General features: G+C 40.8%; 1 protein-coding gene across 5 annotated transcripts in view; it reads right to left on the bottom strand.

The window, feature by feature from the left end:
- The window catches only part of zgc:110329 (uncharacterized protein LOC550500 homolog), a 171,675-nt gene that overhangs the window by 99,095 nt on the left and 48,717 nt on the right, over positions 1–23,863 (bottom strand). For all 5 annotated transcript variants that reach the window (XM_043681488.1, XM_043681489.1, XM_043681487.1 and 2 more), the window contains 2 exons: positions 22,052–22,126; positions 12,361–12,456 (listed from right to left, as the gene is read on the bottom strand). In XM_043681488.1, coding sequence (XP_043537423.1) covers positions 12,361–12,456; positions 22,052–22,126 — 171 coding nt within the window. The remainder of the gene's footprint in view (positions 1–12,360; positions 12,457–22,051; positions 22,127–23,863) is intronic.

Genomic DNA, 23,863 nt, shown 5'->3' with positions numbered 1-23,863 from the left:
TGAAGCAGGTCAAAAATGGTAGATGGATTTAAAGTAACTTCCTGTTGATGTTCCCTTTTGCGCAATCTAACTGGGAAAGTTCATTCTCCATTCATCAGCTGAATTGAACAAGCTTTGATGTTAGTGATTTTAATTAATTTTTTGGAAAGTTTAAAAAGAACTTTGAGTGAGGGATAATTACAGGTTGGCCTGTTTTCTTTCGCTGTGATTGTTCCATCCCATAGTACAACGACTGTGTTTATTGGGCTCCGTGACAACATTCTCCGACCTTCACTTGACAAATAACATGAGTGTGAGATCTTGGCTTGGAGTCCTATAGGCACAGGGGACAGAATCCTGCTCATGTGTTGGATCCTTGTCTTCTGGACTGCATGCCAATCAGGCAGTGAGGAGACCAATGATGGTTATTCCTCCAGGATTCAAGATCCTGGAGACGGAAGTCAGGGATGGCAAGGTCACTGAATTTGGAAGTAAAAGCAGGGCACCTCCCATTGGATTTCTGACCAATCCCCAGTCACTCAATCAGGTTCTTGATTACCTTTGGGTAAGGGAGTCTCCCAGCTGGCAAACTGCCTGTATGGGTTTACCTATTGGGCATGCCACATGGTGACATGCCAGCTGACAGCTGGATTTATGCCAATGGTGATAGGCTGAAGCTCTTAAAAGCTCTTTCCTGAGCCACGTAAGGGCTCCAGTAGGCAATGGAGTAGAAAGATCGCCAATGCAATCACATCCCATCCAGAACTTCATTCAGGTAAAGGCAGGAAGCCTCTACAAGTTGTACATAAACCATCACACCACACCACACCGAATGAAATGACCTTGCCACCTCCAAGCTCATTATCACCCGGAGTGCAAGATTCCACCCCTGGAACCAGGCCCCAAAACAACTCTATGGTTTCAAAGAATAGTGGAATATTATTTCTGAGTGGACACTTGCAATGTGCTCAAGATTGTCATTGTTTTAGGTCAGCCAGTTCTTTCCACAGAGCAGGTCAAACTCCCAACTCTCATGGATCCCAAGGCAGGCAGTCAGCATTACTAAGAGGAGGAGGCACAAAAAAAGATGGGCAGTCAGAGACAAAGGTAGATACATTGGCATTGATTGGTGAGTAATGTTACTTTCTGCTTTCTCAGCTCCAGTTTAAAGTAAATAGCCTGAAAGTAGCCAGAAAGAACGGCTGGACAGCGTGGCTGTGTAAAATGCATATGCCATGTCATGCGGGGAGTTGTGACTCCTTGGCATTTAAATGTGCAGGAACTGCCTCTGCCTTGAAAAGCTGGGTTTTGGAAGTTGAGTGGCAGCTGGAGTCACTGTGAAGCTCACACCTGTCAGGCTGACCACTACATTAACTAAAAGCAAAAAAGATTCACTCTCAAATGTGACTGGCCCATGTTACCATCAGCTAAGACCACAACAACCAGCAGAGTTGAAAAAGGCAATCCAGTGGATGTAGTGCATTTTCAATGCTTTCAATGAAATCACACACTGGTTAATTAAGAAAATGTACTCATACAGGACTGGAGCAATACACCAGCATAGATTGAGGATGAGTTAACAGGCAGAAAGTACAGGGTAGGAATAAACAGGTCAGTCTCATTGGGCACCATAGTGATCAGTGCTTGGGCCCCAGCACAAATTATATCAATGATTTGGAAGTGGGGGCCAATTAGAATATTTCCAAATTTGCAGATGATACAAAACTTGTTTGGAATGCGAGTTGTGAGATGGATGCAAAGAGGATCCAAGTAGAACTAGACAGGCTGAGTGAGTGGGCAGGAACCTGGCAGATAAAATATAAGGTGGGTAATCGCAAGATTGTTCACTTTGATAACAAAAATGAAGGTATAGAGTGTATTTTACATGGTGAGAGGCTGGAAAGTGCTAATGTCCAAAGGGACCATTGTTTCCTTGATCATGAATCACTGGAAGCTAGCTTGCAGATACAGAAAACAATCAAAAGATACATGGCATGGTCACCTTTATCGCATGAGGTATTGTGTTCAGGAGCACCTGTATATAACACGACTGAGACTGCATCTGGAGTATTGTGTGCAGTTCTGGTCCCCTTGACTTAGGAAAGACAGTTTGCCATGAGGGAGGGGAACATAGCTTTGATGAAGTTGATTTCTGGGATAGTGAGACTGTCCTATGAGGAGAGATTGAGTCGACTGTACCTGTATCATCTGGAGTTCAGAAGAATGAGAGGCAATCTCATGGAAATGTACAACAGATTTAAAAGGATAGACAGAGTGATGCAGAATGCATGATTCTCCTGGCTGTGGAGTCTAATACCAGGAAACACTGCTTCATAGTACAAGGTAAACTATTTAGGACTCAGCCAAGAAGGTGTGTCTTCATTCAAAAGGTCGTGAATCATTCAAATTCTCTGCCCCAGAGGATAGTGGAAGCTCAGTCGTTAAATCAGTTCAGGATAGAGATTCTGAGACATCTAGATAGTAATGACATGAAGGGATATGGGATATTGTGGGACTATGGCATCAAGGTAGATGATGATCCATGGCCTAGAATGACAGAGCACGCTTGAAGGGCTGAATAACTTCAATGTTCCAAAATCCAACTGCCTTGATTCTGTGGGCATCTCTCAATATTGCAACCTAATTTTCAGCCACAATAGATAAACAAATCTATCTCACTGGCCTTTAATTTGTTACGAGCAATTTTATAAGATTCATCTGCACAGAAAGCTGTTCTCAATATACATTTTCCTTGAACTCATTTCTGTGGCAACAGAACAAATCACACTTCTGTCTCCACATTTTCCCAGTCATCAAGTCCTTTGGCTGAAGTGCATGAATGATAATTAAATTAGTTGAAAGTCTAAATTTGAAAACTCAAAGAAAAAATATATTGATGGGGATTGCTATTTCTTTGGGTTTCAGTTGCTCATGCTGATTGATGCTGATCGGAGTTGGGCATTTTCTAATCAGATTGTGAGGATATTTGGGGTAACTTGGTTTCAGGAAAACATGTAACTTTCATGACACAGTCAAGAGAAGGTTGCAGTGTTTTATGAATGGGTTTGATGGACTCTTGGATTAGTGGCACAACTGTTGAGATTGTTTCCCTGTGTTCTACTTAAATGCACTTCCAGAATCACAACCAGGTACAAAGCAAAACGTCTCAAAAGCTATCAAATCTGCAGAACAGGTCAGAGATATTTTGTTTCCCATTTTCTCTCATTTATATTTAGAAGCATCTGCCCATATCCTGCTAACTCATTGTTGGAGCACTACCTTCTTGGTGTCCTGCTTTCTTCCTGCAGCTCTTTAATTGTTTGCCATCCCTGACGCTTCAACAATTCTCATGGGAAAAGCATCTTACAAATTTCTTTTAAATTTTAAATTGAAGAATCCTCATTCCCAAGTCTCCAAAAAGAGAAGTCAAACTACTTACAGAAAAGCAAGATGCTGGAAAAATTCTGTGAAAGGCCATCAACCTGAAGTGTGAGCTCTCTTTCACTCTGCAGTTGCTGCTTGACCTGTTCAGTTTTTCCTTTGCAATCACTCTCACAACACTTCACTGTTTTTAAACAACCCAAATTAGATCTCTTCTGAATCTACTGTTGTTGCAGTGGAAATAAATCTGTCAGTTTCTTCCCCAAGTTTCCCACTGATAGATCAACTCCTTGTTGAAAGTTTCCAATTGCACACTTTTGAAAAGGCATTCCATAATAATGGTGATCCCAGCTTCATATCATCCAGCACACTTCTGTAGCCATTACCAGAGGCCGCAACCTGGAGGGGAGAGTTCATGTGCATGCCAAGTCTTAGACAGAGGGATTTCTTCCAAAGACACTACCTGGTCATGATCTTTACAGAAACTAATGGACCTGCATCATATTTAAATTCATTTTTCTACCTTTATTTCCCTCCTGAATCCAGTTCCTCTATGTGCTACTTTAATAATATTCACTTCAATAAGTGCACGGGTTTCTGCAGTTAACAAAATCCCAATAAAAATGTTAATTTTAAATTGCATTCATTCTAAAACCTGTGAATAGGTTGTTTCTTTAATTTACCACTTCAGTGGAATTACATACCAAAACAAATGTTCAATTAATCAAGACTCACTTTCCAAATAATATAATTATTTTATGGACTGGCTAAAGTATTCAGCAAAAGATGTGTGAATTAAAACTCCGGAAAGGGAGTGATTAGATGTTACCTGTATTAATTATTCAGGTATAAACCCATGAAACTAAGTTAAAGCTAACAGAAATGTTATTAAAGGATAGTTAAAGCTTCAGTATTTCCCAAACCTATCACTCATTTTCTTTAAGTCTGCTGCATTTTTACTCCTTACTTTAGTCTCCACTGTTAAGATGAGAAAAATAAGTATCTGGTGAAGATAGTACATTTTTGGCTTGAAAGCTCACAATAAGAGTTACTGTTTTGTCCTGATACTGCAAGAAATCGGTTTGAAGCCACCCAAATCATTCCACATCAGACCCCTAAGGAGTGCAAAGAACACACTCTTTATTCCATCAATCTGGACCAACTACAAGTCATGGATCTCAAGGATACAGAGCCCATCTATACCCCTCAACATTCTTGCTCAGTCTGGCTGCACTGACCTGGACAGAATACAGTTATTGGAAGTACATGACAAACAGACTAGCTACAGCCTTTTGAAGTCTCTGGTGTAATCCTGGATGGGATATCCTCCAGTGCTGAAATTCATCTCCAACTCAGAGCATATCCTTTCATCCAGGATAGTGTTGCGTGACTCGGAAAATGCTGTGATCATCATTGTTAGTTCAATACTTGAGCTGGTTCCAAAACATGTATTAGCTGTTCACACCTGAATCAATGATTCTGAGTCAGAAACTCTGTGTAGTCATTGAACCAGGTTGACCTCATTGACTACATGGTCGGTGATTGGGGTTGTTAACCTGGGCCAGGAAAGGCCCTGGCTGACCAATGTAACCAGGAGATTAGAAGCTCCTCGTTTCAGGGGACTGACTCTGAGATGGCTATGTCAGTATACTATGCACACGTAAATAAGGGGTGACTTGGAGATGGGATACTGGCCTCTCGGTAGTTATTTCACTCTACTCCAGTGGAGCTCTTAATCAAGGCAATAGCTTAACTGATATCTGGTGTCTGTGCCATGTATTCCCAGTCTCCCAGCTAAAGTGAAAGCACTTTTAACTCCAGCTTTGAAAGAAGTGGGCAAAGTGACCAGCTGTTTTACACTTCCTTGGCACTGATGTCAGTCCTTTTGTGATGATGCTGTCACTTTAAAAAGATTATTTTGTCCTGGGGATTTTTTCAAGGGCGGTTATAAAGGCAGAGGCACTGAAATGTCTACTGTCTGCACGTTCCACTCCATAAAAATACAATTAAAACTTTGAAGAAAGTTTTAGAAATGGCCAACATCTCATGTAGGACATTAATTCACTGAATTCTTTCAAATGAGAGCTGAACTGTTTCTGGTTGGGTTGACCTCACCTTCTATAGAGAAGGACACTATTCAATCATAACAATGGTCAGAGTGATCTTTTGGACTCATTTCATTTGCTGAAAAATGTTTGAGAGGAAACATATTCCCCCTCAATGAGCCTTGGTTTACTTCTGGTTTCTTGCTTTGTTCAGGAGATCCAATTTTTCCGTTAGGGTGCAGGGTGTGTGTGTTGAGGTCCATATCGACATCACAGTTGTGGAGGACCCAGGGGTTCTTTTCCTGTTTGGTCTTGTTCATGTAATTGCGAAGGTTTGTTCTTTAACAGCGTCCTCTCAACAGAACAAAGGAAATGCTTTGAGTGATGACATCCAACACTGACAAGATTTTCTCTGGTATCTGCGAGGCATATGTTACACACTATCCCAATGCCCACATCCTGCTGGATTGTGACGGGTGAGTAACTTTGGAGAGAAGTGTACTTGATATTTTCCTCTTCACCAGTTAATTGCTGAGCTTATGAACTCTCTCATTGTGGGCAAAACACCTCATGTACATCAAAGTGTTAAGGACCAGGCCAGACCCCTTCAAAATATTCCAAGAAGGGTACCTGGACCATAACATTTTCTTATTTTAAAGCGAGATGTGAAGTGGACATTCCAGGTGTGATGACGATGGTTAAACCGCTCGGCTTTAAGCAAAATACAGTTTATTTAAACACTACGGTTGAAACACGAACAAAAAGCGAAACAGAATTTAGAGTAACATAACTATTGGAAAAATTAACTGAGTTCATACAGCATCTTAACTAAGGAGCTGTTCCAATTCCTGTAATATCCCATAAACACACCACTTGGCAAAGACGTAAATTTTAACACAAGTTCTTACAGGCAGGAGAGATTTCAGAGAGGAAAGTCAGTCGAGAATCATCTGCTAAAAATCACACACCAGTTTAATCCAACTGGTTTACTTGGAAGCACTAGCTTTTGGAGCGCTGGTATTTCATCAGGTGGTTGTGGAGCAGGACCATAAGACACAGAAGTTTTAGCAAAAGATTACAGTGTCATGCAACTGAAACAATATATTGAACAAACCTAGATTGTTGTTCAGTCTTTCATCTTTTAGAATGGGTTGCAAGTTTCAGTTCGTAATATGTAAATCCCAGAACTTCTTTTAAGTCATATTCTCGAGATAACTTAAGGTTTTATAAGGAAAGGTAGCATCTCAGCTCAGACAATACATTGAAGGTGTGAGGCTAGAGTTGCTGTATTCCAATCTTGAGTCAGACTGGTTCTATTTCCAAAGTGGAATTTACAAAAGGATTGACTGCCTGCACTGACTGCCTGCAGATTGGGCATTTTTGAGCAAAATAGAATCTGTCAAACTGGGAATTAGGGGGTAAAGTAAATTACAGTTACCAGGTGCTGCTACAGCAAAGCTCTTTGAACATGCTGCACACCCAGAACCACACAATGGAAGAATGTCTTTGAAGTGGTTTGAATGGAATATGACTGTTAGAAGAACTTGTACATCCTACCAAGCCTCTTTAACACTGTCACACCTGACAATACCTTATCAGATATTGGCATCAATTCACATTAAGATCACTTTAAAATGCAATTTATCTTATTGCTAAAGTTTTGAGTCCAGTATACAGTTTGCCAAAGTATCACATCAACTGTGCCTTTCCCTACATCACCTTTCTCCCATCATTCATGTACTGGGAGAAGTCTCATATCAACTAATTGGGGATAATTGTGATCAGCACTGCTGCCTCACAATGCCAGGGGCCAGGGTTTGATTCCAGCTTCATAAATCTATTGCTTTTTAAGAACCAAGCCAGATAGGTTATCAGTTCTTCGTTTCATCCTATCTTCGAACTCAGTCCAAGAGCGTGCTACTCTTTCCCCAATGCCCAGTCTAGCCCAACATCTTCTCAATGTTCAATGTGGGACCATCATATGTTAGAATGCCTTCCCAAGCCGAAAAATGTTCATTTGCTTTTAGCAATAGTTAAATGAACAGTAAACAAACAAACAGAAAGCTGCATTTGCCTTTGGGAAAAGACAGTGCTTGATTTTCAGCCGACAACACATGTGTAGGCAATGAGGCGATGAACAGAACTGGGTTGAGGATGCTTTCTGTGTCCGATGTTGCAGTGCTCTCCCATCAGAAGATGACTTTGCTCCTGCTGCATGTCCTCATCTTCCTGGACTGCTGCCTTTCTCCCAACTTTTCAGAATCCATCACATCTCCACTATGATGACTCTAATTCTGCAGAGCACAGAATGTTAGGATTATGCAGCATGCACTGTTCTCCTTTGGCTTTGAATTTGGTTCAACCGCATGCAGCATAAGCTGGTTGGAGGTGTGAGATTGACATAAATCAACGTATCCATGCCATTGGCTGATCAGCGCTGACAATCATGACAAGCTTCCGACCATTGCGTCTGTACCAAAAGACAAGGTAGTATATGGGGACACTGAAGGTGTCATTGCCCATGGAGTGTACCCTGAGATGTCAGTGACCGTTGTTCAAGATGGAGAGCTGAAGAAGCTGCCAATTAGCTGGAGTCACCAAATAATAACTCTAAATTGTCATATCTGGAATTGTTGTTGTCTCATTTCTACCTGATAGAAAGGAGAATGGGGAACTGCATGGAAATCAGATAAAGCTAACGAACAATGGCTACCTAATCCATGCAAATGGATGCAAATGCAGCTATTGATAGTCTTTAGTGGGATTTTCATCTCACCATTCAGCATTTGGTTAAATGATCGAACATTTTGTTCTCAAGGTCTCATTATGGCTGATTTTCCCAGCTTTCTCACTAAGACCCTCATCATTCAGTGGCTGGGAAAATTCCACCCTATGGATTGCAATGACAGCAACGTTTCTAGTGTTACAACTGTGAAGCTAGTAGCAACTTGGGGGTCTCTATACATGTAGTTCAATGTAGAAATCTAAATTGTTTGCACTTCCACATGGTTCACTGTTGATGGAAACATCTGGGTAAATGTGACTTTTGCTTTGACATGATTGCTATTGTAGGAAAATCTCTTTGAAAAGTTAGAACATATTATATGAATTGGAGCTGGGTTTTTAGCAGCTTAACAAGTTCACAATTATTAATGAACGATCTCTCTATCCTGGAAAACTAATCATAGATTGTGGAATGCCAAGTTTCTCTACTTTGATTTAAAAAAAATCCATTTATATGTGAAATAACTTTTAAAAATCAATTATATGATGTTTCCCTTCATCCCATGTGAATACCATCATTTTAATTTTGCTCTCTTTAAACACTCAAAGAATGAGGAACGATTTCTGTTCCTTTCACTTGCCCCTGGGTGTTAAGTGTGGTCTGTTTGATAATATGATTGTTGCAGAGATCTATCCATTTGAGCTGGTGCCAAAATGAAATAACATACAGGATGGCATTATCCAAACCTAGCTTGCCAGATCTTTCTAAATAAATGGTTCAATCAGTCAAAGTAAATGAGGTTCGAGGTTCAAGGTAAAAGGTAAGAATGTGTGTGACATTTGACTGTTACATGCCCTCACCGTGACAGATGTAGCTTTATGTTATTAAGAAGGAGTGAATGCCTTATGGCACAATCGACAATCCTGCACAGAGGAGTCACCAAACAGTGACAGCTCTGAAAGGACAGCATCTTTAGCTAGCGGCCAGGAGTTTTACCCAAGGGTATAGTGGCTTTAGCTCAGGCTTATTTAATCAATCACTCCCTTTTACATGTATTCCTGCCGAAATACAAAATTACACCTTTTGAATTTGCCTGCAAAATACCCCGATATTTCAGATTTACATGTCCGAAAGCATTGTGGTTGTTTTTCCCAACGCTTTTCCCCTATTCGACAGCTGATTCCACTATGTGCTGTATACCTTACATGTTATACATCAGAGCAAAACGGAACAGACTGTTTATTCTGAGCACTAAATTGATCACGAGTCAGCAATACATTAGGGAGGATTCTGCTGACAAGTGGCTGAAGAGAACGATGGTCTGCTCTTGAAACAAATGCCCGGTATTAATGTCCTTAATATTTAAGCATTAGGAGCCTGCTACTGATCAACAAATTGAACCCTTCTACGTTACCAGTTTCATGTAATTTGGTTAGTCAATCTCATTCGAAAGGGTGCATTTCTTTCCACAGTGTTTGATCCAGTGTTTGATCCAGTGTTTTAGCTGTGCCCAGGTAGGACATCTGCCCAGTGTTCAAAGCCCAGGTCATCACCTTTGCTTTGATATGAATCTCTGTGCCCAACGCAAGCTGATAAACTGCCAGAGTGCACTTGGTCATGATGTTCCCTGATCATGCCGGGGCCGGCACAATGGCTGAATAGCCGCCTTTTGTACTGTAACCTCCTAAGATTCTGCAATTTTGAGTGCAAACAGAAAAAGCCATAAGAATTAGTAAAACCCAGCTACATCAACAGCTTAAAAACATCTGTCAGCTCTGCACAGGGGGAAAATCAAACAAAATGTGACAATGTGTAGTAGATGGTGACATAAGGATATATTCACAAAATATTTGGCCAAAAAGAGGTTTTGACTCCATGTTAAAGGAAGAAAGGTTTCAGAGAGAATTCTAGAACTTAGGGTCCACACAGCCAAAGACACATGGAGCAATGAAAAGAACTCAAGAAGTTATAATGAAATGCAAATGTGGCGACATTTCCCCAACCAAGAACTGCTGACATTACCATTACCATTTCCCATTCTAATATTTGGATAGCCCCACCAATTGTACTAAGGCCAGCAAGGGCAAAATTGGCGACAACTGGGACTCATGGGCTCATGACCATTTTCACAAAGCTGACGAAATTGAATCAACATTTGGGGAAAAGCAGCCCTGATTCTCCACCACTGATGACTAAGCTGGGGCTTTCACTAGATTAGATTCCCTACAGTATGGAAACAGGCCCTTTGGCCCAACAGGTCCATACCGACCCTCTGAAGAATAACCCACACAGATACATTCCCCTACCCTATATTTACTCCTGAATAATGTATCTAACATTGTGAGCAATTCATCATGGCCAATTCACCTGACATGCACACCTTTGGATTGAAATTCTTCCATGTAGTTTCACTGAATAACATCACTGCAGCTTCTGAGAAACAGAATACTTGCTTCTGTTACAGCATATAGGAAGTAAGCAATTTTCAGGGTCTTGAATGGAGGACATTTTCAGCTCATATAGAGGATGTATCAAGATTCAAATTAAGCCATGTTTAATTCAAAGCAACTTGTGCTGATGATTTTTACTCACCTTGAACACAAAACATGAAGTCTTTTTTAAGTCATAGAGATGTACAGCATGGAAACAGACCCTTCGGTCCAACCCGTCCATGCCGACCAAATATCCCAATCCAATCTAGTCCCACCTGCCAGCACCCGACCCATATCCCTTCAAACCCTTCCTATTCACATACCCATCCAGATGCCTCTTAAATGTTGCAATTGTCAAATTCGTCTATAATGTTTGTTCTTTTGCATAGCGTGATGCATTCTCTGCTGCTCAAATTAGTGTAATTTAATCTGTCCCTAGCATCAGCAAAGTGCCATTTGGAACTATTTATCCATCACTGACACCAGCAGTGAATTTCTCATTGTCAGCATTCTGAGATATTCCTGGGAAAATGGCTGAGTCAGACACTCAAAGCCATCTTCGTAGAAGAATGACTGCCCTGCCAATTCTTTAACTACTCCATAAACCATTTCACATTCGTTTTCGAGGTGACTTAACAATAATTGATCTCTCTGTTCTGCAACCCAGCTCTAAATTGATGCCGATTTAAACCTCTGGCACACGTAATGTTGATTTATGACAGACCATGACAGTCATTGTCAGCTGATTCACAAAGACCAGTGGAAAACACAATCAATAAGTAAATTTGCCTCAAGCAGTTGCTTGACAGGACAGCTCAAACTCATTGTCAAATACGTGCTCATTGGTAGCTGAAGTTAGTGGGTGACACCACTCCCTAATAATCTAGAAGGTTCAAAGTCCAAATCACACTCTAAAACTTGAAAAAAAATGTGGCCTGACACTCCAGTGCAGCACTGAGGGAGTGCTTTTGTGTCAGAGGACTCACTTTTTGGATGAGACTTGAAACCAATGTCTCTTCTTGCTTCTGAAGTGGATTCCAAATTATTGGATGGCAATATTTCAAAGAAGGGCAGGAGCATAGTTGTTCCTAGTGCCCTGGTCAGTACTTATCCTCAATCAACAGTTCTAAAAACCAGATTTATTGGTCAGTATCATTGTTATTTGTGCTCTCTGGCCTGTGCAAATTGCCTCCTGTGCTTCTCATATTTATAATAGTGATCATATTTACTGGAAAAGCACTTTGGAGAAAAAGTTTGTAAAAGACATTCCACAATGCAAGTTTCTCTTAGAGGGGAAGATCAATAAACTAACTCACCACAATACTGGTTGCTGTTTTTTGGGAGTGTGTGTGGGTGGACAATATTTTCCATGCCTCCCTCTTTCCTAGAAGATAAGTGTATTGTATTTTAAAGAAGAGGCAAGTTTTGCAAAATGAAATTCCATATGGAAGTAATGCGGAGAGGCCTGTCTCACTTTAAGCATTCTTCATATTCTGCCCCTCACTCCCCAACTGTTTGATTGATGTAGCAACTGAAATATCTCAGCAATACAAAATTCCCATGAGATCTGAGCTTTTATACATCCATATGAAAATCAGAGACATCAGGTTGTCATATCATACAGAATACAGCAATTCTGGAAACACTGGGAAAACTGGTTAGGTAAATAATGACCCCAAACCAGAGGTGGCCACAGTTCACAGTTCAATGCTTAGTGAACTTCACCTCAAAGATAAAGGTGATAGAAGCTAAGAGAACCATGCAGACAGCTACTGATTAATCCACAACAGAGACTGACCTTGATCTGGATGCGATCCAGAATGTTTTTGAAATCCAAGTCGTCATAATAGTGTTTAATCCCCTCACGCACGTTGGCTTTAAACAACAAAAGTACCTGAGGATGAAAAATATTCAGAAACATTCAGAAGTTGGTCAAAACATAATTAACTTCTTTCTAAGGCTAGCAGGAACGAGCTCAAAAACAATCTTTTTTATCTCTGAGATTTCATGTTTGCCATGTCCAGTCATGATAGAGCAGTGTGTGCCAATTTAAAAAATGTAAAAAGTAACTGTACACAGAGGGATTAATCTGATCTCAAATTAACTGGCATGAAAAAAGGTATGGGCAATACGTGAAAGTCAGCATGGACTTGCAAATTGTGTTTGACTGCGCTGATTGAGTCGTTTGATGAAGTAACAGAAAGCACTGATGAGGGTTATGTGTTGATGTTGGCTCGATGGATTTTTAAAAGGCATTTGGCAAAGTATCTCTTAGTAGATTTGTTACCAAAATTAATGCCTATAGGATTAAAAGCAGAATTGTAGCATTGAATCAAAATTGGATAAGGGATGGAAAGCCAAGAATAGTGGGAAAAGTGCTTTTTACAGACTGCAGAGGAATGCATAGTGACATCCCTCAGGACTCAGCGTTAGAACCACTGCTCTTTTATATAGATAAATATAATGTAATATTCAAAGGTTTGCAGATAACTCAAAACTTTAAAAATGTAACAATTAACAAGGAGAATCATAACATACTTCAGAAGAACACAGAATGATGAAATGGACAGACACAAATCAAATTTAATTCAGATAAGTGTGAAGTACTGGAATGCAATTCCTTTAGAAGAGCACTGCAATAAAAACCTAATTTCAAAGGGCATTACAGAAGCAATGTGGATACACATAATTAAAAAAAAAACTTATGAGCTCTCTGGCTTTATTAATGAAAGCCCATTGTCAAAATCCAGGAAGTGAAAGTAGCGCTTTATTAAAACACTGGTTAGACTTCAGCTCAGGTTTTCTGCTCAATCTTGGTTCTGCACTTGAGCATGGATATCTCAGGGACCATGCAGAAGCAATAACCAGAATGAGCAGCAGTAATGAGTGCCTTCCTTAATGACGAGACTCCAGACAAACTGGAGTTTGTTGTACAATGTAACTGTACTGAAAGAGTTAATGCTGAATGATGTATGAAGCTCCACCCAGCCTCATGATGTCTTAAGGACTTGGGCGGGTCATGCAGAACAGTTCAGAAGTTCAAGAAATTCAGACCTATCACTCAAGCCTCATCATAATCTTAGTGTCAATGCCTATCCGACTCATATTACTACCATGCAATAATCTACATCTTGTTTAAGACCAAAAGCCTTTGCTCAAGTATTATTTCTCGATTACTTCCAATGAAGTAAGCCCTACAGACCCAGTCAGAAAAGAGAATCTGCACAACTAAAGGTTGGTAGTGGTCAGCATCACATGCTCATGCAGTGATTTGAAGCAACCTTTGATTGAGATGTTAAAAATCAATCATTTTGATAAAGAAAGTAAGGTAGAGCTGATTCCAGTGGCAGGACACTGATTTGTGATGAGTGGCAAAAGAACCAATGCTAATATCTGTTTAATCATATTATTACGTTTGTTAATTACTTTATTTTAGATAAAAGAAAAGGGGTGGTAACTATTAATTATCTGAACACATAAATAGTGAGCATTTGAGATTCTGGGTGTGGGATGAAAACAGACTGAGTAAGTCACTAATATTTCTCCACGAAAGCAAAGGTATGCTTGTCTTGATTTCAATTCCATTAAGTGGCTTTGTATCGATTGACTCCAGACACATGATAAAACAATTTTTATGTAGTGTGTTGCTGTGATCTACAAAGCTCTGTAAAACAGAATCAATCGTAACCTTCCCAAAAGAATCAGATAAACACGAGCAGGGAATGAACTATTTGTGGGCTACAGGTCAAAAACAGAGTAGAGTGATTGATTAGATAATTCTATGAAAGTTCTGAAACATGCACAATAGAGCAAAGGGCTTCCTTCCATGCAGCTACTGGGAAAATCTCTTGTTTCCAAACAAGAGTATACTCCAACTTTGTCACCCTGTATTCGTTTAGAAGCTGCACTGGGACAATTTGTTCCTCCAAAGTGTTGTGTTATAATCAGAACACTGACAATTCAAAAGTATTGCAGGGCACCCAAAAAATGCCTTCACTGGCGCCTATAGATATTTGGAGAGGAAAAGATTTTGTTTCCAATTGTGTCAATAATGTGTTCTCAGCAGTTTATTTTCCCTCAGAGTTCTTAAATGTATCACAGATAGGGGCCCTCCTGAGATGTTAAAAGATTAAACTGGAATATCTCTCTGGACATTAATGTAATGTTAAAGAGTTTAACTGTACTGACTGAACATTCTGGAAGTGGGTGGAGATGACAGTCAGGCAGGAATGCAGACTCCCACCCCATTTAGACAGTCACTTGCTACTACTCCCCCTACTATTATCAAATTAAACTATCATTCAATCTCTTCCATTCAGAAATGCTTTCACAGCCATCCCTTGAAGCTAGGTATATCACACCTACATTGTCTTGGGGAATCACTGAGTCAGGAAATTGTTTGCATCATGATTCCCCAGGATTAGGGCATTTACATTTGCATTACTTCTGAGGATGATCTCATGCTACCATTGTACCTGGGGTAACATGTGACTGTGGGAGAGTAGCCAGAGTATCTGTAAACATGACCAACTGATCTTCTGAGTGATTCAGAAGTACATTGCCACTAAAGCTGGACAACTGGTTTCAATAGACAGGTTTTAGGAAGCATCTTCAAAGAGGATAAAGATGCTCCAAAGTAGTAAGATTTAGGGAGGGATTTCTACCACTCAATCATTCAGCATCAGCAACCAATTTTCCAAGAAACCAGGTGCATAATGGAGGGCAGGGAAGGTGGTTGGCATGCACACCATAATGGAGACAGACTGCGCCACAGAATTGTACCCTCCTGAAACAAACTGCATTGAACCATAAAGAAAGTGGCAAACTTCATATTTATGATGTAGAACTGCCACAGGCAGCACATGAATCACACATTCTACAGCAGCAAGAACATCATAAAGCCACAGTTGTGTTATGGTCACAATTCTAGCACCTTGCTTGCGAAATGCCCTGGGAGTGGGGCTTGGGGGAATCCACAAATGACAGCCTGCAAAAGGAAGCTCATGACAGAGGGGGAGGGGTACATCTCAGCAACAACCTGCAACATGGTCACTTCTACTGCCTAGGCTGTTTCCCTAGCACCATGGATACAAGGAGGCGATCTCTTAAATGCAGCCTCGCATAGTTTGTAGGTGGCGATGGATTGCTTGCTTTATTCAGTAGCTGTATGAACATATGAAGCTGGAATGAAATAGCTGCTTGCACGCAGACTGCAACAGTGTGGTATTCTAATCAGCATTCAGTGCACACTGACTATTCATCCATGTACAGTAATATATTACTGCGCTGCAATACAAAAGGGTGGAAAAGAACTGTTCCCATCTCTGATATTTTATACTGCAAGGTTTATACAATGAGAGCAAAGCAAAAAACAATTAATGTCAAAGTTGAACTTTTCACTGAAACTAAGCTCACTCGAGTAAGTGATGCCTCAAATGCCGCACCTAGATTTGTAATGAATGAATACCATTGCTTTACCTGGCATCTGGTAAATAGGTCTGCCCCAGGCTGAACTCCATCAGGCTGAAAATCATCAATCAGGCTGTAAATCATTGATCAAGCTTCAGCTTTCTGATAGTTAATTCAACTCAATTACCCAATACTAAGACGTATTTTAAGCGGCTGCTCTGCTATTCTCAAGATCCATTTCACTTTCCATAAAATTCACTTTTGCTAAAAGTGGGACTTTTTGCTTATCTGAGTTGCTGTATCACCTTGAATGTAAAGATGAGTGGTTTACATTCCTGATGAAGGGCTTATGCCCGAAATGTCAATTCTCCTGCTCCTTGGATGCTGCCTGACCTGCTGTGCTTTTCCAGCGCCACACTATTCGACTCACTTTCTCCTGAGTGATTTACAGACTTACGGGCCCCTCTGTACTATTCATTATTTCAATATGCAATTCTTCAGTCTGCTACTTAAGCAAGCCTGTTTAAAAACGTAGCATATAAGAACATAAGATCATAAGAAATAGGAGCAGGAGTAGGACATCTGACCCCTTGAGCCTGATCCACCATTTAATAAGATCATGGCTGATCTTTTTGTGGTCTCAGCTCCACTTACCTGACCTCTCACCAGAACCCTTGAATCCTTTACTGTTCAAAAATCTCTCTCTCTTTGCCTTGAAAATATTCAACAAGGTAGCCTCAACTGCTTCACTGGGCAGAGAATTGCACAGATTCACAACACTTTGGGTGAAGCAGTTCCTACTCAACTTACTTCTAAATCTTATCTTGATGCTATGTCCCTTAGTTCTAGTTTCACCCTCCAGTGGAAATAACCTTCCTGTTTCTAACTTATCTTTTCCCTTCATAATTTTATACTGTATGTTTCTAAAAAGATGGTTCCTCCCCATTCATCTAAATTCCCATGAGTATGGTCTCAGCCTACTCAATCTCTCCTCATAAGGCAACCCTCTTAACTTCAGAATCAACCTAGTGAACCTTCTCTGCACCGCCTCCAATGCCAATACATCCCTTCTCAAGTAAGGAGACCAAAACAGTACTCCAGGTCTGACTTCAGCATAACCTCCCTATTTTAAAACTCCATCCCTCTAGCAATGAAGGACAATATTCCATTTGCTTTCTTCATTACCTGTTGCACTTGCAAACCAACATTTTGCAATTCATGCACAGAGACACCCAGTTCCCTCTATTCATGCTGCAACATGAATTCCTCTGCAATTTTTAATTTCAGCCTTTGCCAGCAAGCTCTGGCAATGTGCTGAACTTGTGAAAGAACTTTTTACATGTGCTGCAATTGTAACATTGTTAACGCTAGGAGGATTACTCTTTGGAAATTTCATCATGTGGCCTACTGCTTCAGACACTCACACCAAGGACTATTTTGAAAATGAATTGATGGACTTTTTCATCTGCTTTGGGAGCAAGCATTTGGTTTGATAAAGGATGAAATGTAAGACTGTTTGACCTGACTGCACAAGACTGGGAAGGCTGCTCTATATTTTTTTGGTGTCTGACGATGTAGAAGTTGTACTGAGACTGTGTACCTTAGGAGAGGTAAATGGAGAAGTTAAAGATAAGACCTGAGACAATCTGTCCTAAACACCAGATGCTGTTTTCAACCACAGCAAAAGAGAAAGAGAGAGACAATAAAGTACAGAGCAGCTTGTTTATATTAGCAAGACTAATATAAAAAGAGTAGCACTGCTAAAATAAAAAGGGATGACACTCCATTAAATGAAAAAAAACACCAAGGAAACTAACATCTGAATGAATTCCTCCCAGGTCATTGGAAGCCAAAGTATTTGACCATTCTGAACTTGCATTAAAGTTGTAAACATCTTTATCTGCAAACTTTTGTGACTTTATGTCAACAAAATATTCAATTGTTAAAAACATTTAAATCCTTAATGAATCTAACTCTCAATACTATAAGTGAAATGCTAAAACAAAATAAACAACTTACTGAGAAAGCTAAGGCCAAAACAAAGATCCAGGAGTGTCTTTGTCTCTTCGTCATCTTAATATATCCATACTATTCAAACAAGATATATTAAAGTCATGAACATTTTCAGTGACCAAAGCCAAATAGACAGAATACAAGCCAAACCTCTTGGTGCTCTCATCACGTCTGAATACAGCATCCCTGTTCTAAGCACCAAAAACTGGGAGGCAGTCAAATAGTGACAGCAATGTCAGAGGCACATTCGACAGAAAGACTCATAAATGTGGCATGCTCTGCCTCAGGAAAAGAGCTGTAACAGGTAAGACTGTATCACCAAGACTGTTAAAGATATTGAAAATGTTAATGAGAACGTTTAGTTAATTTACACAGCACGCCGGTTCAAATTTGTAAAAACTTACTTTAACACTGGTATAAGGTTCTTTCCTTCAGACAATAAGTGGATTTGATGTGAAACAAGCTGTCAAGACAAAGACGCCACTCTGAACTCATGAATAAAGTAATTCCACGGTGGGGATTCCAGGAATGAATTCAGGACCACTGAATGGTTCCCTGAATAATTTGATTAAAGTGGGCCAAATAGCCACCCTCATCCAGAATTATTTCATGTTGTGACCTTAGGAATGATGAGGTTACATATTGGCAAATGACTTCAAAAGAGTCCTGGAATTAGCAGAGCCGAAGAAGTAGTTGAGTAAGGACAGAGGGAGGGAGTAGTGTCTGTGACCAGAAACCAGAACGAAGTGAAGGATATGTCGTTATTTTCCAATACCCTATCTCCATAGACTTGTGTTGCTGTGATTCCAGTCACTCTCGGTTCCTTCAGGTGCAACATATACTGTGAAGTTTATTAACCTTGCAACAATATTATCAAATGTGCTTCTTTGTACGTGGAGTTCAACAGTAGTCTACCCCAAAGCTAAAGGAACTTGGATGCTAAGCAAAGTAACATTACAATGTGGTTATCAAATAAGGCCTTCTCATGCTTGTAACTAAAGGCAATTAGTAGAATCATGTCAATCAAAACCATTGGGGAGACTAGTTCAAGCCAGATGTTGGAACATAAAATTCAGTTGTTGCATTCTATTTTAATAAAACACTTGGAATAGAATATGGAAGGGAGCATTTATTTTGTCCTCAAATATTCTGTTTCCATATCCTTATCCAACAAAGAAACTGGTGAAGATGTGGCCATGAGGAGAGCATAAAGATATTTCAAAGGAGAAAGCTAAATACATATACACAGAGATAGGGAATACTAGATGATTCTAATAAATGAAGGAACTTTAAGGAAGTGGAACCATTGTATGTTCTGAATTACTGTTTTTTATTCATTCCCTAGCTATCCTCAAGAAGGGGTTATTGAGCTGCAGTCTTGAACTACTGCAGTCAATGGGATGCAGGGAGCTCCAGGATATTGACCCAGGAACAACACTGTTTTTCCACATAAGGATGGCGTGTGACTTTGAGGGGAACTTTGAGAGGGTGTAACTCCCATTTAACTGCTGCCCTTGTCCTTCTAGCTGGAAGTGGTAGTGGGTTTGGAAGCTGCTATCTAAGGAGCCTTGATGAAATACATAGTACATCTTGTAAATGGTACACATGGATAGTGCTGAACATCGGTGGTGGAGGGAGTGGACATTTGTAGATACAGTGCCAATCAAACAGGGGCTGCTTTGTCCTGGATGATGTCAAGCTTTTTGAGTGTTGTTGGGGCTGCAAAATCCAGGGCAAGTGGGGAGTATTCCATCACATTCCCGACTTGTGTCTTGTAGGCAGACTTGGGAGAGTAAGGAGGGAGTAATTCCTTGCAGGATAGTGATGTTAAATTCAAAATTCAGAATTGTCGAGTGCGGTTTCTCTGGATCGAGTATGACAATCTGGCAGCATATAAACGAACCAAATGATCAGGCACACTGATTAGTAACTAGCTGCGTGGAATCAAGCAGAGCCTACTACACTACTCCCATTCATCCAACAATGACAAACAGGCCCTTCTGTCACATTTGTGCTTGGCTCAGAATTTTCTTATCAGTTGAAGACTCTTTATCAACCTTTTGCAATCAGGTTGGATGATAATTGCACAGGTCCAGCAGAATGTTACTTTTTGCAAATTGTTTGATTGCTGAAATTAAGTGAACCTTGATTATTGTGTCTTTTCATCCCCAGAGGACATGTTATTTAGATTAGATTCCCTACAGTGTGGAACAGGCCCTTCGGCCCAACAAGTCCACACACACAGACCCTCCAAAGAGAACCCAACCAGACTCATTTCCTTACATTTAGCCCTGCCTAATGCACTTAACATCATGGGCAATTTAGCATGGCCAATCCACCCAACCTGTACATCTTTGGACTGTGGGAGGAAACCGGAGCACACGGAGGAAACCCACGCAGAACATGGAGATTGTGCAAACTCCACACAGGCAGTCACCCAAGGCTGGAATCGAACCCTGGGTCACTGTGATGCTGCCTCCAATAATCTCTTCACCCAAATGTAATTTCTGACTTTCACTCAGCCAGTGTTCTTGTCTGACCACAAATCCTCTGGCCGTACTTTTAGCTGGGATCTGATATATTTTAGTTTCACCCTTCCACTTGTGATACCATTGCAATTCCTGGGCCTGCACGAACATGAGAAACAAGGGACCTGACAGTGTACATTTGCTGATTAGCATTTAGCTGCACATTCTCTGAATGCCACAATCCATCAATGCTCTCTGCTGAAAACCCACTAGCAGCAATGATGTGCATTGTTACAGCATTTGAACAGAGTAAAACATGCCATGGCACTTCACAGGGTAGTCAAAAAGGAGAGAAGTTGTCTTACAGACATTGGAACAGGTGATCAAAAGTTTGGTGAAAGAGGTAGATTCAAAGGAGACAGAGAGGTGAGGGAAGAAATTCCAGAGTTTTGAGCCTGAGCGGCTGAGGGCAACTTCACCAATAATGGAGCGAGAAAAACTAGGGATATGCACCATAAATTCATTTTTGAAAATGATATAGCTTCTTTAAATGGCTCTTAATGACCAGCTCAGTGGAGGGGATAAGACTTACAAAGATTTGCAATTAAATGTTGACTCATTTAGAGAGTGAGACCTTTGCAAGACAAATTCACACTATTAACATGCAACAAAAAGCTAACCGAGGCCGGCCTTTTCCGTAACCAGTGACAACCAACAAACTAATGTTATTTTCTCCTTTTAATTATCATTCCCTTCCCCCCCAGACTAATAGTGGATGCTCAGGACAGTATCAACACACCATTTCAACATAGCCCAGTCCTTTTACACTTACACGTACAATGTACATAAATACCTACACTGACACACAAATTATCGTGCACCTTCACACACACATACGTACATGAACAAATACATACACACACACACATGCACCTCCCCACGTCCATATCAACACAAATGTGGGAGGGCTGGCTAATTATTCTTCACAGTGTTCAACCTAAGACCTTTGATTCTAGGTTGAAAGCTGGGAATGTCCAAATCTAAATTAGTTTAGGATCAACCCTCAACATTAATATGCTCACAGAAACACTGAGATGTGCAAAGCCCAGCTGATTTTGTCTTTTTATTCATTCAAGGTATGTGAGTGTGAATAGGTGGGTAGCATTATCCCTAAATGCCCTTGGGAAGGTGGTAGGTGAGCTGAAACACTAAAGTCCATTTGGTGCAGGTACATGCACAATTCCATAAAGTAGAAAATTCCAGGATTTTGGTCAGGTGCCACTGAAGGGATAGTGATATATTTACAAGTCAGGATGATGAGTGATTTGGAGGGGAACTTGCAAGGGGTGGTGTTCTCATGTATTTTCTGTCCTTGTCCTTCAAGATAGAAGTGGTCGTGGGTTTTGGAAATGCTATCTCATAAACCTTGGTGTTATTTCTCCAGTGCATCTTTTAGATGGTACATACTGCTGCTGGTGAGTGTCGGTGGTGCAGGAAGTGGATGTTTCTGGATGTGGCGCCAATCAAATTTTCCACCATGCTGGGTCAGGAAAATGATTGAAGAAGGTACGATGTGAAAGGAAAAGCAATCAGACCTACCTTATTGCGGCACAAAACGCTAACGATTACGAAAATCAACTGCAGAACCACCACAGTGACAAGCGTCCACTTAAACTGCAGGAAACAAAAAGACAAACAAAAATGAGTTGGGAGCGGTGACAATAACAAGGATTAATATGGGTGAAAAGGATATGTGAGAATTAGATTCTATGAATTAAGCACACTGATTAGATTACAGTGTGGAAACAGGCCCTTCGGCCCAACAAGTCCACACTGACCCGCCGAAGCGTAACCCACCCATACCCTTACATTTACTCCTTACCTAACACTATGGGCAATTTAGCATGGCCAATTCACCTGACCTGCACATCTTTGGACTGTGGGAGGAAACCGGAGCACCCGGAGGAAACCCACACAGACACAAGGAGAATGTGCAAACTCCACACAGTCAGTTGCCTGAGGCGGGAACTGAACCCGGGTCTCTGGCGCTGTGAGGCAGCAGTGCTAACCACTGTGCCACCGTGCCGCCAACTGAGGATAGAAAATTCCAGATTCATCCAATGACAACTGTTTCTGACAAACCAATCTCCAGAATTCACGGATTTCTTTTTAAATAGATTTTGTTTGTATTTTTCAAGGCAAAAGCTGTTAAAACCACTAGCACATTTATATGACACCTTTAACATAATAAAATGACTGAACATGCGTGAAAAGAAATATAATTAGACCAAACTTTGCATATGCAAGAGATAAAACAGGTAGACTTCAAACGTCGTCTTAAACATAGAGTGACATAAGGGAAGATTCAGTGAGAATTTAGGGCTGAGGAGAGTGAGGGTGTCACCACTAACAGAAGATAGGCAACAAGCTTAAGCTGGAATATATGCAGATCAATCACAAAATCTCTACAGTCTGCAATCAGGCCATTTGGCTCAATGAATCCACAGTGACCCTCCAAAGAGCATTCTCACCCAAACCCATTCTCCCCACCCTATCTCTGTATTTCCCATTTATAATCCACCTAGCCTACACATTCCTGGACACTATGGGGAAATTCAGCATGGCCAATCCACCTAAACTGCACATCTTTGGACTTTGGGAGGAAACCCACGCAGACACGGGGAGAACGTGCAAACTCCACACAGACAGTCACCCAAGGGTGAGGCAGCAATGTTAATCATTGAGTCACCGGATCAGTCAGGTTAGATAAAAACTCCCTGCACTCAACCACAAGCAAGTGCTTCATTGTTTAAATGGACTGCTGTGATTCAAGAAGACAGCTTGCCATCTCCTTCTCAAGGAAACCAGAGATGGGTAAGAAATGCTGGCCCAGCCAGAAATGCTCACATCCAATGAAGAAATAAAAAGACACTCCCCCTCCCTGATCCATGGCCTTTGGGGAAATGCAGTCAAACTGGCATATTGAACTGGGGTCTTGGCCATAAAATCGAGCTGGGGACATTTCAAAGGCCTATCACAGACGCAGCATGGGATTGAAAAGCCTGGTCCAAGAGGTGAAATGACCAACTCTAAACCCAGTGTCCTCTGTCAATGCAGCATTCTTCAATCATCCCTTTGGTCTGATGGACTATCACAGCAAAACCTGAGAAGGGCTCGAAATGGGAGAAATGCAGGAGACCCACACAATGGATCAGTCAGGCAAGAGATAGAAGGCAGACAGGTCCATCCAGTCCCCACAACACCATGGGTTCCCCAGGCAAATTCTGGCTGCCTCTTGCCGGTGTTCCCAACTTTATTCTGAATTTATCCACACACCTCTTTGTAGCAATATGATTCAATCTTTATTGAAGGGATGCATTCAAAACATTTGCCATCAAATTACTGGTGCGC

Source organism: Chiloscyllium plagiosum, chromosome 42 (assembly GCF_004010195.1).
Source record: "Chiloscyllium plagiosum isolate BGI_BamShark_2017 chromosome 42, ASM401019v2, whole genome shotgun sequence".
NCBI classification, from domain to species: Eukaryota; Metazoa; Chordata; class Chondrichthyes; order Orectolobiformes; family Hemiscylliidae; genus Chiloscyllium; species Chiloscyllium plagiosum.
This window is presented reverse-complemented; position numbering and strand designations above follow the sequence as displayed.